The sequence below is a fragment of the Meles meles genome, chromosome 10 (assembly GCF_922984935.1).
Source record: "Meles meles chromosome 10, mMelMel3.1 paternal haplotype, whole genome shotgun sequence".
NCBI lineage: Eukaryota > Metazoa > Chordata > Mammalia > Carnivora > Mustelidae > Meles > Meles meles.
The window spans coordinates 27,734,783-27,758,188 of record NC_060075.1 but is presented as its reverse complement, the minus strand read 5'-3'; the positions used below and the strand labels follow the sequence as shown (position 1 = coordinate 27,758,188).

At 35.1% G+C, this 23,406-nt stretch overlaps 1 protein-coding gene across 1 annotated transcript in view; it reads right to left on the bottom strand.

The window, feature by feature from the left end:
• WASL (WASP like actin nucleation promoting factor) overlaps nt 1-23,406 on the bottom strand; it is a 70,511-nt gene that overhangs the window by 20,603 nt on the left and 26,502 nt on the right. Inside the window, 4 exon segments of the mRNA XM_046020399.1 lie at nt 4,442-4,465; nt 8,167-8,263; nt 9,815-9,901; nt 12,041-12,175. Of these exon segments, the coding sequence (XP_045876355.1) occupies nt 4,442-4,465; nt 8,167-8,263; nt 9,815-9,901; nt 12,041-12,175 (343 nt within the window).

Here is a 23,406-nt window from a genome sequence, read left to right as displayed (position 1 = left end):
AAAGACTAGGATTTTCAAATTTGTTCACATATCAGATTTCAGTGTTTACTGTAGTTTCACAAAGTAAAGGACTTATTGAGAATACCCAGAATCCAAGTGTTAGAGGATCAAATCTGTGTTATACTCAAAGGCTTATCTACTGATCTGTTTGTACTTCTCATCCTTCCTTTTCTGCCTTCCCTCTTTTATTTATAACTTTAAAAATCAGTATCAGCAACACCATCCATGGTAAGATGCCACAAATCACTACTTACTCTTTTCTTTATACTTAATAGAATTTAAGGATTAACTTAAGACTGATTTAGGAGTATCAGAATGAGACACTCTCCTTGTACCTTACCACCCCTCCTGAAATAGGTGTTCAAAGAGCAACTATAAAGGAGCAACCAGATTCACCATAAAAAAAATAACAAACTATTAGTTTTTAGAAAAAAAAAAAAAAAAAGAAAATATTCTGCTGCTTTAGATTATATAAAAGTTATTATTATACCATGGATATTTTAGATGGTGAAAGAGTTGGGTAAAGTGAAGCTTAATAGTTTTAATTATCCAAGTTAACAAATTCTTTCCTGGGAAATTTAATAAAGTTAAGATTCTTATAAGCCTGATCCATATCTCACTGAAGAAAATAATTCAGTCATCTCTGAAGAAAGTTTAAGAATAAAGAAGACAGGAACAAAATACAAGTGGTATGTGGAATGAATAACAAAGTTTAATTCATACTGTAGTCAGACTGGGTTTCCCCTCCTCCCTCTACTCTACCCCAAAAGGAGGTGTGGATATACTGTTACTGCCAAGCAGTTTATAAAGCCTTTGAATTAGCTATTTAGTGTCATTACACATGAATTTCTTTAGTACTGGTTAAAACATTATTTAATTAAGTCTATATAGGAAAATTCAAATTATAGAGATAAACAGAAAATTAGTATTAGCTGTGTTAGCTGGGAAATTAGAGAGTTTTTCCACACTTTTCATCTTTTGGATGAAAACTAAAGATGAGAAGTGTCAGGTGACCTGTCTAAAATCACACAATTAGGGACAAAAAGCAAAGGTGAACTCTGCTTTCTTGATTCCTAATCCATTAACTACTACTGTACTTTTTACACTAATGTCAAACCACAAGGTGACTGATTATGCTAACTTTACCAATGTTGTCATATATTATTTCCTTACCAATTAGTTCTCTCAATTTATATAGTTTAACAGTTTATCATTCAATAAATATTTACTAGTAACTTTCAAAATTTAGGGAAAAAAAATTCCTACATAGTCATGAGATTAGGTACTTGGTTATCTCTGTTGATAATAGTCATTTACTTTAGAGTTTGAAGGTGTTTGGAAATTAGTTTAAAACTGTGTTGTAAAGCCCAATTAAAGATTTGTTTCCAAAAGTGACAACCAGTGTTAAGGCACAGTCATTTTTAAATGAAATTTATGGAAGATGTGGTAATGGAGATACGCCTAAATCACTTCTAGTAAAAATTAAGTATTCCATTTATAAAATTATACTCCTCCTAAGAACATACACTAAGGGGATTGTTTCCCTTCTTTTAAAAAAAAAACAAAAACTAGTCAAATGACAAATTACCATTTTCTGATTAAAGACAACTGTCACAGAAAAGGCTTTTTAATATTCTCACTGAACGGCTTTTCTAGTTAATTTTAAAACTAAAAGAACAAACTAAAGTCTTCCCCTTAATTACATAAAAAGCAGAGAACTCTCACCAAGGTAAAATAGTTGAGAAACAGGTGGCCCAGAGGCCTCTGATGTCAAGCAGTCATGAAGCTGAGAACAAATCATTGGAAAGCGTCTAAGCTAAAAGGTGAGACTGACCGATAAAGAAAAAAGAAAGATGTATGGATTAGGAGTTAGTGAGGAAGACACTGAATTGCATTTCAGGAATATATGTTACTTCTACATAAAGTGTCTTTTCAATAGTTACAATTTGAAAATGTCTACTAAACTGATAATCCATATGGGGATTTAAGACAAAGCACCTGCAGGGACACAGCAAGGTGGATAAGGTGTCCAGTGCACCTGGTAGTAGTGTACCAAATGCAAAAAAGTAATATGTTGCCTTCAAAACAGTGGTCTCCACATAGTGGGGAGTAACTGCACTGCAGGAAAAAAATATTAAAATTTCTTTTAATAATTATTTTATCCTTTACTGTGTATGCAATATGTTAATACCGTATTATATGTATATTTTATAAGAAAATATACAAATTCTGGCAATACATGCCATATATTTTTGCCTTTTCATGATACTTTTTAAACTCTCATTTAATGAAAAGACATTTGGGGTCACTGCACCAAAAGGGTTAAAACTACAGAACTAAATATTTAAAACCAAGAGCTATCACAGAGAAAGAAACTCTTATTATGAGTACCTCTCTTACCAGGAGTAATAAAATTGCAAGACACGACTGTCACATAAAGAATATCCAAATTCATGGGGTGCCTGCGTGGCTCAGTCAATTAAGTGTTAGACTCTTGGTCTGGGCTCAGGTCATAGTGTCAGTATAGAATCTACTTGTCCCTCTTCCTCCCCCTCTGCTCTCTGCTCCTCCTCCCACTCAGAGCTCTCTTAAATAAATACATACATAAATAAAATCTTAAAAAACAAACAAAAAAAAGAATATCCAAATTCCTTATATTCATGGATTAGGTACCTCTTCGGAAATACATTTTATATGTACTGAAAAGATTAAAATTTTGAAAACTCCATAAAATATTTATACTGTTAACTTTAATTGCAACATCTATACTTTAATGTCTCAGGTTACTTTTCCCAAAGATGCCACTTCCAGGAAGCCTTCCCCACTGGTACTTAATACATGCTTACAGAATGCAGAATAATAAATTCAAAAGGATTAAAATATTGAACATGCAACAGGGAGAAAATTCTAACACTGCTGTAAGAGCTCACAGATGAATGACTTCTGAGTCAGCTGCTTCTGCTTCCTTTGCCTCTACCATGTTAACAGTGGCATAACTTAAGGCATGTTATTTACCCTGTCTAGGTCTCAGCTTCTCCTTCAAAATCTTATGGACGTAGCATAGTGATAAAGGGGCCAGGCTGTGGAGTTAAGACTGCTTGAGACTGAATCCTTCTGTACCACTTACTAGATTTGTGACCCTGAGCAAGATACCCACCCATGTCCCTGTTTGCTCTTCTATAAAATGGGGATAATAGCAGCCACTTCATAAGATTCCTGCACAGTGCCTGGCTGGTAGTAAATGATCATTAAATAGTAGCTGCTGTAATTATTGTTGTTATTGTCTTCATCATGATAGCTAGGTTTTAGTAAGTGCTATGCTAAGTACTTTGATTACTTCATTTTATCTCCACAGCAGTTCTATAAAATAAGTATTAAAATTTCCCCTTAAAAGACAAAGCCAAAGTATATATTACTTGGCAGAGGGTAAGCCTTACTGAACGTAGTTATTTTTTTTTAAATTATAATAAGGTAAATAATCCAAAATTTACTACAGCAGTATTTGGTTCATGTTTTTGTATCAGGAAAAAAATTTAAGGACAAATCAGAAAGCAATGTATCTGTTTAAAAGAAACAAACCCTAACAATCCCCAACAGCTATCATATATTATTTGTTTCCCAGAACAAGCTATCTAAATTCTTATGAGAGGATGTGAGATGCTTTAAAAAAAAAAAAAAGCCATAACCTTCATTATAATGAAGGTTCCTGGAGCAATAGTTCCATACCTCCACAGGGTCAGCGACCCAATTTAAACGTAATGCAATCTCTGCATCCTCTGTCCCCAGAGAAAATGTATACACTTAAGAATTTAGCACACTATATTTCAAGGGTGTTTATAGAGTCCAAGATGCGAATCTCTGCCCTAAAGATCTGGGACTTTGTCCTTTTTATTGTGGAATTCCATTTTATTTTGGAATATATACTTTTCTGGTACACTTTCCTTTTTTTTTTTTAAAGAATTCTCAATACTTCAAGTGCTCATCATGAAATTAAGGAGGGTAATATAAAGCTACTATTAGTTCTATGCACACCATTAAAGTCAGTGCTCATTCTCACAGGGGCTAGTTTCGTATTACCAGCATGAAACAGTACTTGGAAATAAGAAACATAAATCTTAAAGAAATGAACAAGTATGCTACACAAAATTTACTACCTTTAAGGAAGATATTAAGTCAAGATCATACAGTTTATAAACTTAATTGTCAATACGGAATGAAGATATAATAGCGATCTTCACCCTACATAGTTCTCCTTCATCCTATAAAAGAGCCAAAAAATAGTACATTTCCAAGACTCATCTTTGTTATTTTAAATGACACAATAAACTACAGTATTTGATTACAGATATTAAATATTAAGTATTAATGTATGATACATGTTTCTAAAAGGATTAAACAACCTAAAATCTTCTAGATCAATGATTTGTATCAAAGAGCTTACCATTTGGGGGGTCTCGTCTTTTCTCTGTTAGAAAATAAATCAAAATAATATTATCAGACATTTGCAATACAAAAATCAACATAAAGAATTAATCCACCCAAACTCTGTCTTATTAAGTCAATGTATAAGTGGCTAAAAAAGGTTTCTCTGAGGAACTGACATCTGAATAAAATAAGAGAGACCAACATATTTAAAGGTCCTAAGGAGGGAACAGCATGAAGCTTGGACTAGAGTGAGCCAACAGAAGAGTAAAAGGAGGCAGTCAGGAGACCCACCGACTGGATCATATAGAGTCCCACAGGCTGTGATAAGGAATACAGATTGTATTCTATATATGATAGGAAGCTCTTATAGGGTTTAATAGGGCCAACATAATCTAATGTTTTTAAAAGATAACTTTGGCTACTATGTGGAAAAGAGATCACAGGGGGCACTGAGTGGCAGCAGGGAGACTAGTGAGGGAGTTATGGTAGTCCAGATGACAGATAATCGGGCTTTGATTAGAGGGGAAGCAGAGGTGATGAGAAATAGATCCAGGATATGTTTCTGAAGAGACAACAGACTCACTGATAGGATTTAAAAGAGAACATGGTGAGCCAGAGTGGAGCCTTTTACCAAGTTGGGGAATACATGGGGAAGAGTAGGAATGGGTCTAACTGGGGTGAGGGAACATAGATCAGATGTTCTGCTCAGACAAGTTAAGTCTGAAGGTTATCCTGACGCTCAATTGAAGTAAACAAGTTTGAAGGTTGGGGAAAAGGTCAATAATGAGGATAAAACCTTGGGAGGCATCAGTGTATGGACAGTTTTCAAAGCTATGGGACACAATGAAAGCACAAGAGTAATGAGAATACTCAGAAACATCTGATCACTAAAGCAGATCAAAAATAATAAAAAGCTATAGCAGATCAGGAAGGAGTAAACCAGGAGAAAAATCAATCCTTTGTACTCAGACTCTTACGTACAAAGTTTGATATCATTTTGGCTTTAAGAAATTCAAAAGTGGTTGAAGAATTTTAAACATGGGGTGCCTGGGTGGCTCAGTGGGTTAAGCCTCTGCCTTCAGCTCAGGTCATAATCCCAGGGTCCTGGGATCCAGCCCCACATCAGGCTCTCTGCTCAGCAGGGAACCTGCTTCTCCCTCTCTCTGTGCCTGACTCTCAGCCTACTTGTGATCTCTCTGTCAAATAAACAAATAAAATCTTAAAAAAAAAAAAAAAAGAATTTTAAACAAATGTAATTTCCAGATTTTCTAATACAAAATTGCCCCAAATTATAAGAGAAATACCCATAAATAATGATATAATCAGTTTATAAACAGCCAGTTAAACCAGGATTTAACTGGGGGACAAGTTAAAAAATCCTGGCAATAGGAAATACCAATTTATTACTCCATCTGGTGGTCTGATGAAGTAACTTTCTGAAACACTGGACATAAGCAAGTCCTATCTATGTCAATGAATGTCAATCTCCCATTTCCCAGGTGATGTTATCTCTGCAACCAGAGAGGAAATACTTTAACTGATAACACAGAAATGGAAATACACTGACATAAAGTTCAGAAGATAAGTTCTAAAAGTAATTTACAAATAAGATGCTAACCTGGCTTGAGAGCCATTCATATGAAAAAAGGGAGGGTTTGGTTGAACAAAGAAGAATGGGAGCTGCTGGTAGGAGGTATCTGCTAGAAACATTTGCAGAACAGTGCTTTAATCAAATCAAGAGGTATTTTGGTACCAACTAGTAAAACTACTTGTGGAGTACTGTGTTCAAATATGACTACTATATTTGAAGCTGGATCATTTCTTCAAATCTGTACCTTCTGAAGAAGACATAAAAATATACAGTGGCTTCAGAGTACAGTACTTGGGATGATGCATCTATAAAGTACATCATGAGAGGAGTAAGAAACTGAAACCGGTTAAGGTAAAGAAGTAAAGGCATAAGAACATGATAGATGACTTCCAATATTAAATGGCTACTGGGAGGGAAAGAAAATAGACTAATTTTTTATTGCTCCAAAAGTCAGACTCCATGCATCTAAGTTAAAGAGAGGCGAGGCTGGATCTATCAGCTGCCTCCCTAAGATGACCTTTCTGCTTCTGAAACACCATGCTTAAAAGTTTAGGAACTACATAAAACAAAATTCCTATACCAGCTGAAAGATGCCTTTAGGGACCTTCCTATTTCAAAGTCAATTAGTCTATATTTTAAGAAATTTTTTTTTTTACTTGTTTGATTTGGAAATGTCACATATTTTGATTATAAGGAGCCCCGGAGAGCCTCTGGCCTAGCACCTGATTATGTCACAGAACCGTAAATTATTCTTTATCTTTAAATCCTTTCCTGAAAGAAATCAAGTAGTAAATATCCTTGGTCCCAAAAAGAAGTAACAAAAAATAGGTCCCTAATAATTCTATTTATTCATTACAGTTGAGGTATAATAAGAAGGCAACAACTGTTGTTGTGAGGCAACAACATTTCATTTTATTTTCATTTCATTTCATTTTATTTCATTTCATTTCATTTCACCTCACCTCCCTCCTGAAAACCAGTAAAATAACAGTAAAGATGTATAAAATGGAATACATGATTTTACATTCCTGTTTTCTGGATCCAATGTCTTATTTTTCCAAGGCTTAGTCCCTGTTAGTGATAAAGCACAACCTGGAATACAGTGATCTTCAAAACTGTGCTAACATTTACTCCCAGATATACAGAAAAACTTTCCAAGGATTATACAGCATGGCTAGTTTGAAGGGGATCTATTTGGTGATCACAACTCTCATATGTTCTTTTTCTGAAAACTGATCTTCTTAAGATGATGGTTTTAGAGAGGTTCACCTTTCCTAATCACCCTTCTCCCACTTGACAACAGAAAGGCCTAGTACACTGTTGTCAAGTATTTCTATATCAATAAATTTAAAATTCTGTACTAGACTAGAGCATTCTCTAATTATTTTATATGTATTATAGTCTCATACATTAAATTAAGTTCCTTATGGATTTATGATAGACAACAATTAGGGACAAAATAGAGACAAAACAATGTTTACAGATTTTGTTTGCAACTTTGCTTATTTGCTTCTAGGCTTGCCTAAAAAGTCTTCGTCACAAAGTATTAGATTATGCTAAGAATGTAAGTTAAGAACAATGCCATAAAAATGCAAGTTTAAGAGTCAGTATATATGGCATATTATCAACAAGACAGGTTATCAGAATGAATTCTTCAGTAAATCTGAAAAAAATTAGTTCTTAATAAAAATAGTTCTTTTTTTTTTTTTTAAAGATTTTTTTTTTTTTATTTATTTGTCAGAGAGAGAGAGAGAGAGAGAGCGCGAGCACTGGCAGAGGGAGAAGCAGGCTCCCTGCCGAGCAAGGAGCCTGATGTGGGACTCGATCCCAGGATGCTGGGATCATGACCTGAGCCGAAGGCAGCTGCTTAACCAACTGAGCCACCCAGGTGTCCCAATAAAAATAGTTCTTAAGTAAGTATTAGTAAAAAATTTTTCCCCCCTTTGGTAAGAGGCCAGAGAATAAATATTTTAGGCTTTGTGTACCATACAGTCTTTGTTGTAACTACCCAACTGTTGTTGTGGCAACAGACAAAATGTAAACCAATGAGCGTAGGTTTGTCTCACTAAAACTTTATTTATAAAAACAGGTGTGGGCCCCGTTCTGTCCCATGAGCCAGCTCCTGTTTAAAAAAAAAGAAAAAAGTTTACCAGATTTCCTTTGTCGCCGGCCCAACAAGTCTGTAACTGCTTTCCGGAATTTTTTTGCTTCTTCTTCATTGGCAAAATTAAGAGCAACTTGACAAGTCTGAAATATTTTTATTTAAAAAGGTAAACAACAGAAAACATGAATATAGCTTTAATGAAAAAATCGATAACCAACAAAGTACATTTCTGAAGAAGGAAAGCTGAGTTTACTAGCAAGACAAGAGCTTAGTTTAAGCTTAGTTTTTATCTGAATAACTTAAGAATACTGAAAGCATGGAGAAGGCAAAGTAAAAGACACTAAATGGACATTCAAATATTAAATGGAATACTCCATCTTCAATAATGACAACAAAAATAGCAAACTGAATTTGATCTTTCAACAGAACTCTACAAATACGGATTTTAGAAAAGGCAGACCAACTGTGAAAAGTTGGTCAAATGCAGCTCAGCTCTATCTTTGCTAGGTTATGTTTTTATTTTATAGCTCAACTGTAGGTATTATTAATACTATAACCTTAATTCAGATAAAGTGTTAAAAATAGGAAAACACTGACATTACTGATCATGGCATTTTATGCACACTTTTATATATGTACATATATTTATATTTTATTAAGAAAAATGTGAAAAATAACAGCTAGAGAAGAAAATTTTTTTGAAATATTATCTAATCTAACCTTTTTTCCTCATTATATAAAATTTAGGGAATAAAAATATGAAAATAAAGAAAATTAAAATCACCTATAACCTAGTCACTCAGACAATCCCTGTCAGCATATGGTAAGGAAATCCTTCTAACATCTTCCTCAAGTATATGCAATAAATTTTTTTATATTCCATTCTCCCCCTACACACATTTATTGTATTTTAGCACTCATCTAGGCCACAAACTATTCTTTCACAAAATAATTTGAATGGCAATATAACATCAATATAAAACATACCATGGATTAGTGGGCAATTAAGACTTCATTTTTATACATAAGAACACTAAATCCCAGAAAGATAAAGCTCTCTGTCCAAAGACAAAGATGACAAAAAAACAAATTTCTTTTCTACACAGCAAATTATATTTATAGTACTCTTTGGAAACTTTTTTTTTTTTTTTTGCCCTTTAAAATCTAAGCCACTTCTTCCTATTCAGCTATATTGTGAAAAAGCTTTTTTTTTTTTAACATTTTATTTATTTATTTGACAGAGAAAGAGAGACAGCAAGAGAGAGAACACAAAGCAGGGGGAGTGAGAGAGGGAGAAAAGGCTTCCCAGAGGGAGCCCGATGCGGGGCTCGATCCCAGGACTCCAGGATCATGATCTGAGCAGAAGGCAGATGCTTAACTGACTGAGCCACCCAGGTGCCCCCATGAAGAACCTTTTAAAAGTAAAATAATTATTTTTACTTTATATAGTGTTTACATGGAAAGCTCAAAATGCTTTCCACAAACAAGTATTAAAACAATTAAGGGATCGAGCTCCACATCGGGCTCCCTGCTCAGCGGGAGGCTTATTCTCCCTCTCCCGCTCCCCCTACCTGTGTTTCCTCTCTCACTGTCTCTCTCTCTGTCAAATAAATAAATAAAATCTTAAAGAAAACAAAAACCAGATGAACAAAAAAAATTACATTAAACAGGGCAATAAAAAAAATATGACTTACATCTCCAGCAAAGGTATGAAAATATCCTCTAGGACTATTATATACAAAGTTATTGTATAGCTCTTGTTCCCACAATAGTTTCCCATCCTAGAAAAAGGTTGAAATAAGAGTTACCAAAAAGATAATCTCCAGGAATAAAACAAGATAGATGATTCATATTCAGGGAATTGTTTACATTAATAATAGCTTATACATGCACAGAAAACACACATGTATAAAACATAAATAACATATAATTTAATCAGTAATTTCTTAACAAAGAGTAAATTTTGGATTTTTCTTTCAAAAAAACTACATATCAAATGAGTTTAAGTCAGTATGCTAAGACACTATCTCATTAGCCTTGTATTTCCAAATATAGTTACTCAGTCAAATACTAAACTAGAACAATTACTAGATCATGAATGTTAGACAGAAGGACTAGAATACTGTTGTACATGCACTGATTATCAATGCATAGTGCTATCAGTAATAGACTGTGTGCCATCAAATATTACAGGAACATTTCATGCTCTTTTCCTCAATTTTGTAGATGCTGGGAGGGTCAAATATACCCCCTCTGTACTATTCATTAACAATTTTTGAATTCCTAACTTTTACATAGTGGCCCTCTAATTAAATACTGGTAAGAGTAGTTAGTGTCAGTCATGTGCAGAAAGAGACTGATAATTAAAGTGCACCAAGGTTAAAGTATGGTTAAGAGAACCATAGATGACTGGATTGTCTTATCTATGGCTACAGTAGAAGAAATATAATTAACCTACCACCAAAGGTGGCTAAGTGAAAGTATTCAGCAATGGTTATCTAAAATTAGAAGTAAATGGTTAGAGAAATTTAAGTATTGTCCTATTTCAAAAGCAAGGTTCCACCTAGACCATGACTTAAAAATATTTAGAAAACACTATATACACATGCAATGCAATTCCTTTCTTCTCAGTGAAGCTTTATGTGCACTTGATTTCTGAATAGTGCTTCTCACTGGTGATGAGAAATATGTAAAAAACAAAACAAAACAAAACCAAAAACTAAACAGTTTCTTTCAAACTCTGCACATGTTTCCTATCCCCCAGAATCACTGCCACAGTAAGCCACTGCTCACAGGAGTATGCCACATCTTGTAGTATGGAGAAGTAGTTGCTAAGAAGCACAAAGTTACAAAGTACAGTAACTTAAATCTTATTTAATCTCAGGGAAACACTTTGCAATAGACCCAAATGATTATCCCATTTTACAAATAAATAAGCCAAGGCCCAGAGAAGTAAAACAGTTTAATTACAATCCATCTATCCTTAAGTATCATCCAGGAGAGTTCAAAAATTTCTTTTGGTAATTATTCCATTATACTTATTGCCACATACAAATATTACAAAAGCCTACCTATAGAAAAGGATTTGTTTTTTGTTTTTAATTTATTTATTTGTTAGAGAGAGAAAGAGGCAGGCAGAGAGAGAAGCAGGCTCCCTGCTGAGCAAGGAGCCCAATGCCAGACTTGATCCCAGGAAACTGGGATCATGACCTGAGTCAAAGGCAGACGCTTAACTGACTGAGCCACCCAGGGGTCCCCTATAGAAAAGGTTTCAAAAGATAAATGGAGACTTCATCTCTGCACAAAGGTAATTACTTCTACAGTAACTGTAAGAGGGTGAATACCTGAGAATGGGCATCCAATCTAAAACAATGTGGATTTGTGTTTGAATGTGTGAGGTACAAAGCTGTGAAAATCTGAACATTGTCACTGTTGTCTCAACATAGGTGTAAGTTGCAAATACATTATTATAGGTAGTGTATCATGCTTTAAACTCAGACTGAAATAATTAACAGTATATACTAAACTAAAATATACTTTTATAGTTCCCTGAAAGGATTATATATGCTTGGAATAAAGGAGTACCAGTAGAAAAAGAGAGAATACAAAGAAAGCCCAAGACGTAAAGGTATTAAAAGCAAAAACAAAAACAGAAAAATCCTTTAATGTGTAGTGGCTATAGAAAGATAAAACAGGGAACTATTCATGTTCTGGCTTACAACCTATTCCTGTTTGATTGCAATGTCCATGTTGCATTTTCTAAAAGCAAGCCTCACTCTTCAAATATTAAGTATAATTTAAAAAATACACAAAAGATGAACAAAAATTATATATGTAACAATATATTTAAATATATAAATAATTATAACTGAGGTTAAAAAACCTATTTACCTACAGTTTAAAGTGGAAATAAAACTCACCTTAATATCAAATATTCTTAAAAAATAAGATCTCTGTGGATTGTCCTTAACAAGACAAGCAACACCGCTGCACTTCTTTGACCACATACAGTTACGGTCTGCTGCATATAACTGTACCACTGCTGAAGACATAGTCTGGAAAATATAAAATGTATAGCCATTAGGTTCAAAATAACATTCAGATGACCACAGCACCTCTGACATCTTCACTGAAACTTTGTAAGAGACATCCAACCAGAACCACCCAGCTAGGCCACTCCTGATTCCCTGTCCCACAGAAACAAGGAGGTGATAAACATTTGTTGTTACTTTAAGCCATTACTTTTTGAAGTAATTTCTCAAACAGTAGTAAACAACACAATAACTGCACTAAACATAACTACAGAAAGCAAATATTTACTGATGCTTAGAATGTGACAAAAACCGTATTGGGGGGGGCGCCTGGGTGGCTCAGTGGTTAGGGCCTCTGCCTTCGGCTCGGGTCATGATCCCAGGGTCCTGGGATCGAGCCCCACATCGGGCTCTCTGCTCAGCGGGGAACTTGCTTTCCCCTCTCTCTCTGCCTGCCTCTCTGCCTACTTGTGCTTTCTGTCTGTCAAAGAAATAAATAAAAATCTAATAAAACAAAAAACAAAAAAAAACCCAAAACTGTAATAGGTACTTTTAAATACAACTCCATTTAAATGTATTACTATTATGATCTCATTTAATGCTTGCAAAACCCAACATTAAAGGGTTAAATAATCTGCCTCAAATCACACAGCAAAGTGGCAGAGTTCCAATGCAGGTAGTTTATGACTTCAGATCCTGTAGTCCCCCTTTATCCATGGGGCGTACATTCCAAGACTCCCCAGTGGATGCCTGAAACAGCAGACAGTACAAATCCCATATATACTGTTTTTTCCCACATATCTATGATGAAGTTTAATTTATAAATTAGGCAAAGAGATTAAAAATAACAAAAAGTGAAACAACTGTTATAACTATGGTAATAAAAGTCATGTGAATGTGGGATCTCTCTCAAAGTGTTACTGTACTATACTCATCCTTCTTGTGATGATGTTAGATGATAAAACACACCTATGTGAGCGAATGAAGTGAGGTGAATGGAGTAGGCATTGTAACATAGTGTTAGGCTACTAATGACCTTCCGACAATATGTCAGAAGGAGGATCATCTGCTCCCAAACAGTAGTTGACTGACCATGCATAACTGAAACTGTGGAGAGCAAAACTATGCATGAGGGAGGACTACTATACTACTTTCCAATACTGTGAACACTTAAGTTACGAAGTAGTAGTGTTAGTAAAGGCTGACATCCATATAGCAGTTAATTACTTTGGTATGGTACTAAATCAAACCTGAAAGCAAGATTTGAAGGTACTAATTATAGTGCTAGACATTCTGAACATATCATTATCCTAGAAGACAAATTCTAATATCATCTTTTTAAAAATTTTTTTGAAGATTTTATTTATTTGACAAAGAGAGAGAAAGAACACAAGCAAGGGAGCGGCAGGCAGAGAGAGAGAGAGAAACAGGCTTCCCACTCAGCAGGGAGCCCAATGCAAGTTCAATCCCAGGACTCTGGGATCATGACCTGAGCCAAAGGCAGATGCTTAACCAACTGAGCCACCCAGGTACCCGTCTAATATCATCTTTTTTAAAGAGAGCAAAACTGAGGGAAAAAAGATATTAAGTGACTTGCACATGGCCATGCTTGAGAGCTATACTGAAGATATAAAGAATTATCAGTTATTATTGTACTAATTTTCCCAAGGATATACGTAACTAGTACCCTTTTAGATGTATAAGAGAAAAGCTAATTGCTACAAGCAAGGAACATGGCACATTAAGTTTTACCATGTTGCCACCTCCCTCATGACAGCATCATGAAAAAAATGGAAACTCTAGTTTACTTCTAAAGTTTTTGTTTCTTTTAATGTTATAATCTTGGATATAACTCTTTGATTTTAGTTTCCATTAAGAGTGATACACAGCAGTTACAAATCCTCTGAAAATAATCATCATGTTTTCTGGCCTAAATCTAGTGCTTTCACTCCAAAACCATAAATCAAGAAATAATTTCAAATACAACAAAAATTATTTATAATATGAATATGAAACATATCTATATAAATATATTAGAAAAGGAATTTGAATAATCAGATGACAGATAATTTAAATAAGAACAGTACAATGAATAGTGGGCAGTTCAATGAATAGTGGGCATTGTTAAAAAAATTGACTACATTAAGATTTAGAAATAAAGCTGTTTTAGGTTCCTTAACTATGGCTGGGGAATGCCCTCCTTTAATAAGAGGATTCCAAAGAGCATATATATATATATATATATATATATATATGCACGTCTTTTATAATAATAAAGTAAAAAATGTAAGATCAGTGTACTTTTGGGGACCAAAATTCTATGTATAAAAACTTTCCTAAGTAACACTACTCCATGTTTTTAACTTTTTGTAGACCAAACTCATCTTTGAATTTCAGAGTCATGAAAAGGACACAAAGCATCAGGAAAATTTCCACAAGAGCCATTTAAAAAATTATGAGAGGGGCGCCTGGGTGGCTCAGTGGGTTAAAAAATTATGAAGATTGCTTAGAAACATAAAAAATGTATATAGTAGGATGATACTGGGCTTAAAAAAGGATACGGAAGACTGCTGAATAAGCCTTTGGCCTGCTCAAAACATACTTTGTTCTTCTGCAGTTGTAATACATATCATCATCTGCTTGGGCTCCCTGATCCCAAACTCTAACACTAAAACCTTAAAAAAGGAAAAAAAAAAAAAGGATTTTGCATATATTATCCAAAGGTATTGAAGAGTAGGCTGAAGGATTCAAAACTGGAGGAGTTAATTCATTTTCTAAGTCAAATTCATATAAATTACAGCTCTTTTAGTATGATGCTGTCAAAATGTATTCATTTCTAAAAAGAAAAACAACTAGGAAACTAGATACCAAGAAAAAAAAAAAATCAAAAAGTCCTTTTAGGGGCACGTGTGTGGCTGAGTTGTTTGGGCATCCAAATCTCGATTTCCGCTCAGGTCATGATCCAAGGGATCATCAGATAGAACCTATGTCTGTTTCCCACTCTGCAGGGAGTCTGCTGGTCCCCCTCTCCCCCGCCCCTCCCCTACCTTACTCATGCATGTAAGTCCATGTATGCTCTCTCTCAAATAAATAAATCTTTTTTTTTAATCCTTTACTTTTTTTTTTTTAAACTGAAAAACAAGAAGTGACAGCTTGTGAAAGAAACAACGTATTATCAAATAGAGTCTGAAATTCCATTATGGAAATTCCCTTGCAAATGACCAAATATTAACATGTAAAATACTGAATGTATATGTGGACTTAAGAAAAAAAGTAACAAAAAACTAAAAATCCACATCTAAATATTTATATAAATTTAAAACAAATTCTTTTAACATATGCTTAAGAAATAAAAAAATAAAGGTCTGCGAAATAGTTCAATAACATTCCACATAAACGTGGTTGGCACTATAAACCTTATTCTAATACAATTTATAAAATTTTAATACTGAAGAAACCACCTAACCATAAGCTATCATCGGTTACTGGATTTTCAGAATTTTGCTACAATCATATATCAGTCTAAGTATGTATCTTTCACTCCCTTTTATCTTAAACTAGCAAAATCTGAAAAATATACAAAGCCCTTTCTGATTAATTTAGGAAAATTATAGTGAGTGCAAGAATAGCTTATACACATAAAAGTTAATATATAAATGCTAGAAATATAAAAACAGTGACTATCCCTTAAGCTCTAGGTTGACAACAGCTTAATTAAGTCTTTAAAAACATTCCTTCCATTCCTTTAAAGTAATTACAGCTAATCAACTCCATTACTTCTTGTCTTTCATAACTGAGAAGGTACTATTAAAAAACAACTGAGGGACAAGTGCCAAGGAAGGGAAATCTAAGCCTAATAATGTTAGGGTTAAAATTTGTTAATTAAAGGAAAAAGTACTATACCAACTTTGCAGAAAAAAAAAACCTATCCTATCTTACGCATCCCTGATATTTCAGTACAAAGTTACGGCCATATCATATTCATCCTCAGAACTCTGTCAAGGGCGGAAATAAGATAAAGGATGAATTGTGGGATGTAAAGCCCTCCCACTGTCCTTCAACAGGGCATTAGTATTACTTCTCAGGCTTACTCTGCACTGTCAGGAATGACTTCCCTGATTTCCTATGTTAAATGACTCTGCTTTCTTTCTAGAGTAACTTTTTGAATACCTTGTGTAAATCTTATTACCTCACAGACCTTATTCTAAAACAGAATAATTTTCTATATTGATGTATTATCCATTAAGTAGACTGTAATTCTCTTAAGCACCTAGTTTCTATATCATAGTATAGAAAGTATAGTTTTTTTGCTCCAAGCAAACATTTACTAAATTAAAAATTACATATTCTGATTTTGATAATAATACTATGATAATGCCCTTGATTTTAGGATCCACATTGTGGGGACGTCTGGGTGGCCCAGTTGAGTTGGTTGAGCATCCGACTCTTGGTTTCGGCTCAGGTCCTGATCTCCGGTTCGTGAGATGCAGCCTGGCAGGCAGAGCCTGGCATCAGGCTCTGTGCTCAGTGGGGAGTCTGTTAAAGTTTCTCTCTCCCTCTCCCACTACCTCTCCCCTCTGCTTGCTCATATACACTCTTTCTCCCTCTCACATAAATAAATAAAATTTTTAAAGGATATGCATCTTGAAGTATGATTAAAAAGGGGCATCATATTGGCAACTTACTCTCAAGTGATTCTGAAAATTATGTGTATATATATAGAGAGAGAGAAGAAACCCTGGTAATATGTTATAAATGCTTGACAAATCTGGATGAAAGATACATAGGAATTCTTTGTACTATATTTGCAACTTTTCTGTAAGTATGAAATTATTTTGAAATTATAAAGTGTAAGACTCGGCCTCCTTCCACGGCCATGTAACAGTCTTAGGAAGGTGATTCTCTTCTCAGAGCCATTGTTATCTGTCCATATACAAAGCACCACCTACACTGATCCAAAACTAATACAACTACCACTTCTTCAAATTCCTTCTATACTGACACCAACTTTGTTAAAAGAAACTTCATCCTGAGTAAGACTTAAATCACAAATATCCGCCACTTCTATAGTCTAAATTTTTTTTTAAAGATTTTATTCATTAATTGGACAGAGAGAGACACAGTGAGGGAGGGAACACAAGCAAGGGAGTGGGAGAGAGAGAAGTAGGCTTCCTGCTGAGCAGGGAGCCTGATGCCGGACTCAAGTCACCCAGGTGCCCCTATAGTTTAAATTCTTTTCACATTATCAGAACAACCATGTTATAAGAATTTTAGATATGGAAAATAGATATTTCTATTACAGAACCAGTTAATAACAGGGAAAAGACTGGAAAATACTAGGTCTTATAGATTCTTGACAACCAACTGCCTATAAGTACTAACGGGACTTAATAGTGAATAAATGTCTACAACTATTATTATTTTAATAATCCAATAAATATACAATGTTGTTAAAGGAAATAATTTTTAAAGATATACATTCAATTAATATCCAAAATAAACAGTGTGTGTATGTGTGGGAGAAATCACATGATCGAATAACTAAGTCTTTTCTGTGGTCACAATAGCCTAGATTAACAGTCAAAATACTCCTCCAGCTTTTGTGTGTGTGTGTGTGTGGGGTGTGTGTGTGTGTACCCAAGTTCCTAAAAACTAATCCAGGAAAATCCATCCCAAGTTTTCTTATTATATAAAGCTATTTTAAATATGTTCCTAAATACTCTGATGATATATTCATGTGAAGTGTCCCATTAGTATCATGAATATGAAATTTTAATATGAAGCTTTTATATAAAAGGAATTACAAAAGTAAAGAAAAATAATTTCATTATACTTCAATTAAAAATTAAAAAAATTATTTAAACAAGGAATCTAGATGAATTCTTATAATTACTTTAACCATGCAGTGATCTCAAGGACCCATTTTCTAAATAATTAAAGTATAAAAACACCTCAGTTACACGGCCACCTAAAAAACCCAACACAGAAACCAGCAATTTAAAAAACAGAAGCAAGAGTCCTGATTGGTGAATATCAGAGAAAATTACCCAGGAAAAGAAAACACAAATAATTTACTCTGGAAAGGAAAGATTTTATCACCTAGTAAATTCCACAATGTGAACCAGAAAAAGAAAGAAAAAACAATAGAAAAAGGTAAAGATTAAAAAAGAATACATCAAAGATAGAAGACTCCACAAGAAACAGTGATTTTTAAAAAAGCAAAGTTGGGGATGCCTGGGTGGCTTAGTGGGTTAAAGCCTCTGCCTTCAGCTCAGGTCATGATCTCAGGGTCCTGGGATTGAGCCCCACACAGGGCTCTCTGCTCAGCAGGGAGCCTGCTTCCCTTCCTCTCCTCTGCCTGCCTCTCTGCCTACTTGTGATCTCTTTCTGTCAAATAAATAAATAAAATCCTTAAAAAAAATAAAAATAAATAAAAAAGGAAAGTTGCAGGACTAGAAGAAAAAGAAAGCAGTAACAGAATCTCAACATTGAAAAAAGTGGAGTCACATGAGAACAGCTGCTGTCTTATGGATCAAGCAGAAATAGTCTTTTAAGGCCTTCGTAGCTGTTTAAGAAAACAACCATGTTAGGCATATTCATTTACCAAATGTTTACTGAATACCTACTGAGTACATGGAACTGTGATAAATGGGGGTGGGTGGGAATGAAAGTGATGGTGAATAAAAAAATTTATTACACAGGCATGGTCCTCATGAAATGTGCTCTAATGGGCATACAGACATTAGTAACTGTTACAAATGCTATAAAGGAAAAACTCAGTATGCAGGAAAAATATAAAACCTACCCAGCATGGAAAGGTTTCCCCAAAGTGACAATTTACCTAAAGAACAGAACTGAATTAGTCAGGTGAGCAAAGGGGTGAAGGGAAGAGGAGAGGAAACAGATAATTTTTATCTTATTTTATTTTGGATTTTATTTATTTATTTGAGAGAGAGAAAGAGTGAGCGCGTGTGCACGCGTGCACGCGAAGGGTAAGGTCAGAGGTAGAAGCAGACCCTTCCTAATGTGGGACTCAATCTGGGGCTCCAGAATCATGACACAAAGCACTTTATATCCAAAAGCCTTACTAAAAAATATGTACTGAACAAGAGACTAGGCTCACTCACTAAACCACTAAGAGCCACACATCAATCTCATATAGTGCCGGTGATTTAAATTCATACATCCAAAAACTATAAATTATGTGGCAAAGACCTTTCGCATTACCTACAATCAAAATTATAGATGCTACAAACCACAAATGGCAAGGTTTACTGTACTCTTAATTTTCTACTTGAAGGATAACCATATATAGATAAAGGTGAGAATCAAACTGATCTCATTACAGACTGAGTTATGTTTGCGAATAGGTGAGGACACTGTGTTAAAAGGGCAGCAAACAGGTGTTGGCTTGCTCTCCTCTGCCTCTCCCTTTCAGGGTAAGCCGACCTGCTTAAAGTTTTTCTTCCTTCCTCTTCTGTCTCTTCTCTTTGTCTGCCTCTCTCTTACAAGGTCAGTAAAACCTATGGTAAAACGTGAAGTGTGGGTTTCAATTTTCAGGGAATGAACCTGGAGGTGGGAAAGAAGTTCCCTAGGATTACCACCTCAGCTGATCAAAGGCTAACATTTACCAGCTGAGACCCAAGCCCGGGTACCAATAGGTGTGTAAGTGTATAAAATGTATTATAAAATCATAAAATACATAGAGTAAATTACATATATGTATATTATGTCTCATAAAATATATATTTCATATTAATTAGTGGTATATATATTTCATGTGTAAAAACATAAGTATATTACATATTTATGTTTATTATAAAACATACAGATTTATTTATTAAAAATATATTTTTTATTATGCTACCACTGTCCTGTCCAAATAACAGTTTGGGAAGGGAAGGTGGAAAGGTAAGGTACTTTGAGTCATTGATAGGATTTCACTGTTCCCAAACCCAGTATCATTTCACCATAAATTTATCCAGAGTATAATCCAATCCCCTCATTTTACAGAAGAGGTCAATTTATTTGCCAAAGGTCACCTTGGTCAGCTCTGGACAAATTTTACAATCAGATGCTCATTTTATATTTACCATACACTACTTACTGATTCATCTCAGTTCCTAATTTATTTTTGCTCTATCCCATCTAAATGATTCTCAAAGAACTATATATCCTTAATATAATTTTATTCCTCTACTGATCCCATTTGGTTTACCTTATTTTGGGGAAGTGTAGGGGGAGTTAGTGGTGGTGGAAAACAGAGGATTCCTAGTGCATGAGAAGAAGGACCTTTATGAAAAGAAAAACTTCAAACAGATGTAAATTACATGTCCGAGGACATAGGTAGATTTATGAAGTCAATGATGAAGTCGCTTAGTTTAGGCTTCGGGGTCCTTTACTTGGAAGAGCCCCTTACAAGGTTTGGCTCATTCTCCTTTGGGGAGCACATGAGGTAGCAGCAACCCCAGCTTCCTGCTTAGGGACTCCCTCTCTATCTACCCTTGTAGGTGATCCTGGTACTTCCATCAAGGATGTACTATCACAACACCTGCCCAGCCCCAGCAAATAACCTGTCCCCTCTTGGACCACAATATGCATCCAGACCCAATCTTTAACCCCAAGGAAAAGGTCTGAATGAGTGCTGTCTAGCTCTGCTGGGAGTGGCATGTTAAGGCCAAACTTCACAAACACTTCTAGGGATTGGGGAGTGGTCCAGCCAGCTGAGATCAAAGAGCTAGAGTGTTCCCCAGCCAAGAAGCACCCTCTAAACAAACTAAAGGAAATTAAAGATGTATTATTACCAGTAATTGGTTTTAGAAAACTTCTTTCAGCTTCACAACTCTCAACATTTTGAGCAAACATACAGAGAAAGCTTCTTTTAATGTAAAGTGCCAGACAATTAATATTTTAGGCTTCAAGGGGTATTTGGTCTTTTACCTCTGCCACTATGTGTTTGCAAAAGCAGCCATAGATAATTTGGAGATGCATATGTTCCAACAAAACATTTACAAACACAAGCATGCTAGATTTAGTATGCAGGCTATAGTTTGCAAAGCCGTGGGCAAAAGGAAAGGTTCCCTCTACAAGAAATATAAATTGTTGTCAAGTAAAGAGATGTTCAATGAATATGCAGCCAAAGCAGAAGGAAAAAAGTATCAATGTGTATGAGTCAATTAATAATAACAGAAATAAGTTATAGTAATAAGTTATTGTTCTGGACTTTGTGATGGTTATGGTATTTTTTGTGTGGGGGCGGATTTTTTTCTCATACTAAATAACTATTTGTTTTTATATTTAATTTTGGATTCCTTTTTTGAAGAGTCCCTCCACATTGTCTACATTTCAGGCCACAAAACCTGGATCAGCCTTATTTGGGGTAAGAAAATGATGCATCAATTACAGGAACAGGACTCTGTACCTAAAGAAAAATGAATTATCTAAGTCAAGATATTCCTTTGCCTAACTAAACTTAGTGTAGTCACTTTTTAACATACAATGACCTTATATAAGAAAACTGTGGCCAAGCAACTTCAAAAAACCACTCAATTAAAAAACGTGTGAAAGGCCAATGGGTATGTATGTGTGTATATGGATGCGTTGCAAGTCATTTGTAGTCAACCTTCTATCCAAAGTAAAAATCCTTCATACGATATTCTTAATAGATGATTAAATAACACTTGCTTGAATGCTTGCTGTAATGTAGAGTTCACAACTTGAGGGGAAAAAAAAACTCTTATTGTTGAGCAACTCAGGAAAGTAATACTGAACCTAAACCTGTTTTCCTAGCCATTCCTACTCAGAGGTATTTAAATTTTTAGTCATTCATTTAAGTATCTGTTGAATATGAACATGTGCTATGTGATAAGCACAGGGCTAATTACTGTAACTATGATGCTACAAAACTAGAGATGCAAACTGTTCCCCCACTAACTGCAGCATACTTTTATCCGTTTAATGGTAATAACACCTTCACTTTCATGAAGATGTGCTCCAACAACCTAACCTCTCAGGTCATCTCTTTTTTAGCAAGAATTTATTTTTTTTTTTTTTTTTTTTTTTTTTTTTAAAGATTTTATTTATTTATTTGACAGGCAGAGATCACAAGTAAGCCGAGAAGCAGGCAGAGAGAGGAGGAAGCAGGCTCCCTGCCGAGCAGAAAGCCTGATGCGGGGCTCGATCCCAGGACCCTGGGATCATGACCTGAGCCGAAGGCAGAGGCTTAACCCACTGAGCCACCCAGGCGCCCCAGCAAGAATTTATTTTGATTATCATCTGACCTGACTTATGGATTCCTTATCAGACTGGTAAAATGAAACAGATAACATTTACATGTGATCTGAACACTGCAGAACTTTAACAAAATAATGGAGGAAATAATTTGTTAACAACTGCAGAAAGAAATCCATGTGCAGCCTCATTCTCCTCTATCACGTGGTATACAGAAGACACATGGGACTGTCTTTCTCTAAATCATTACCCACTCTCACCCCCTGATCTTCCATTTCAATTCTGTGCTCTCCAAAACACCCTCTCTGACCCTCCATTTACCTGGCTAATGCTGTTCACCTTTCAAATCTCAGTTCAGATGTCATCTACCATATCCCTTCCCTGACTTCCTCAAAAAGTGTTATAACTTAACCAACTGTTAATATCCCACTATTTATTAGAATAAGCCACATGAGCTTGCCTAACAAGACACTTTAGTTAGCTTCAGTCATCAAAACTCAGAAGGGCCTCGGTGGCCCAGTGGGTTACACCTCTGCCTTCGGCTCAGGTCATGATCTCAGGGTCCTGGGATCGAGTCCCGCATTGGGCTCTCTGCTCAGCGGCGAGCCTGCTTCCCTCTCTCTCTCTCTGCCTGCCTCTCTGTCTGCTTGTGATCTCTCTCTGTCAAATAAATAAATAAAATCTTTAAAAAAAAAAAAAAAAAAAACCAAAAACCTCAGAAGAAGTAATAAGCAGTTTTCCCTTTCACTGGGCCTTACCAAGAAGATTCTCATCAAAAGTCAGTAGACTGCTCAGGTAATTAATCCTCTCAAACTACACCAATGGTCAGGTTAAACATTTTTTAGTGGACAGGAAATGCTAAAGAATAAAATGAAATACAGAATTTAAAAGTCTGTAAGAAGCAAACATGTTGAGAAACAAAGCTCATTTAAAAAGACACAGGGAACAGAGTCAATAATATTGTAATAACGTATGGTGATAGATGGTAACTACACTTTTGGTGGTGAACATATGTTGTACACCTA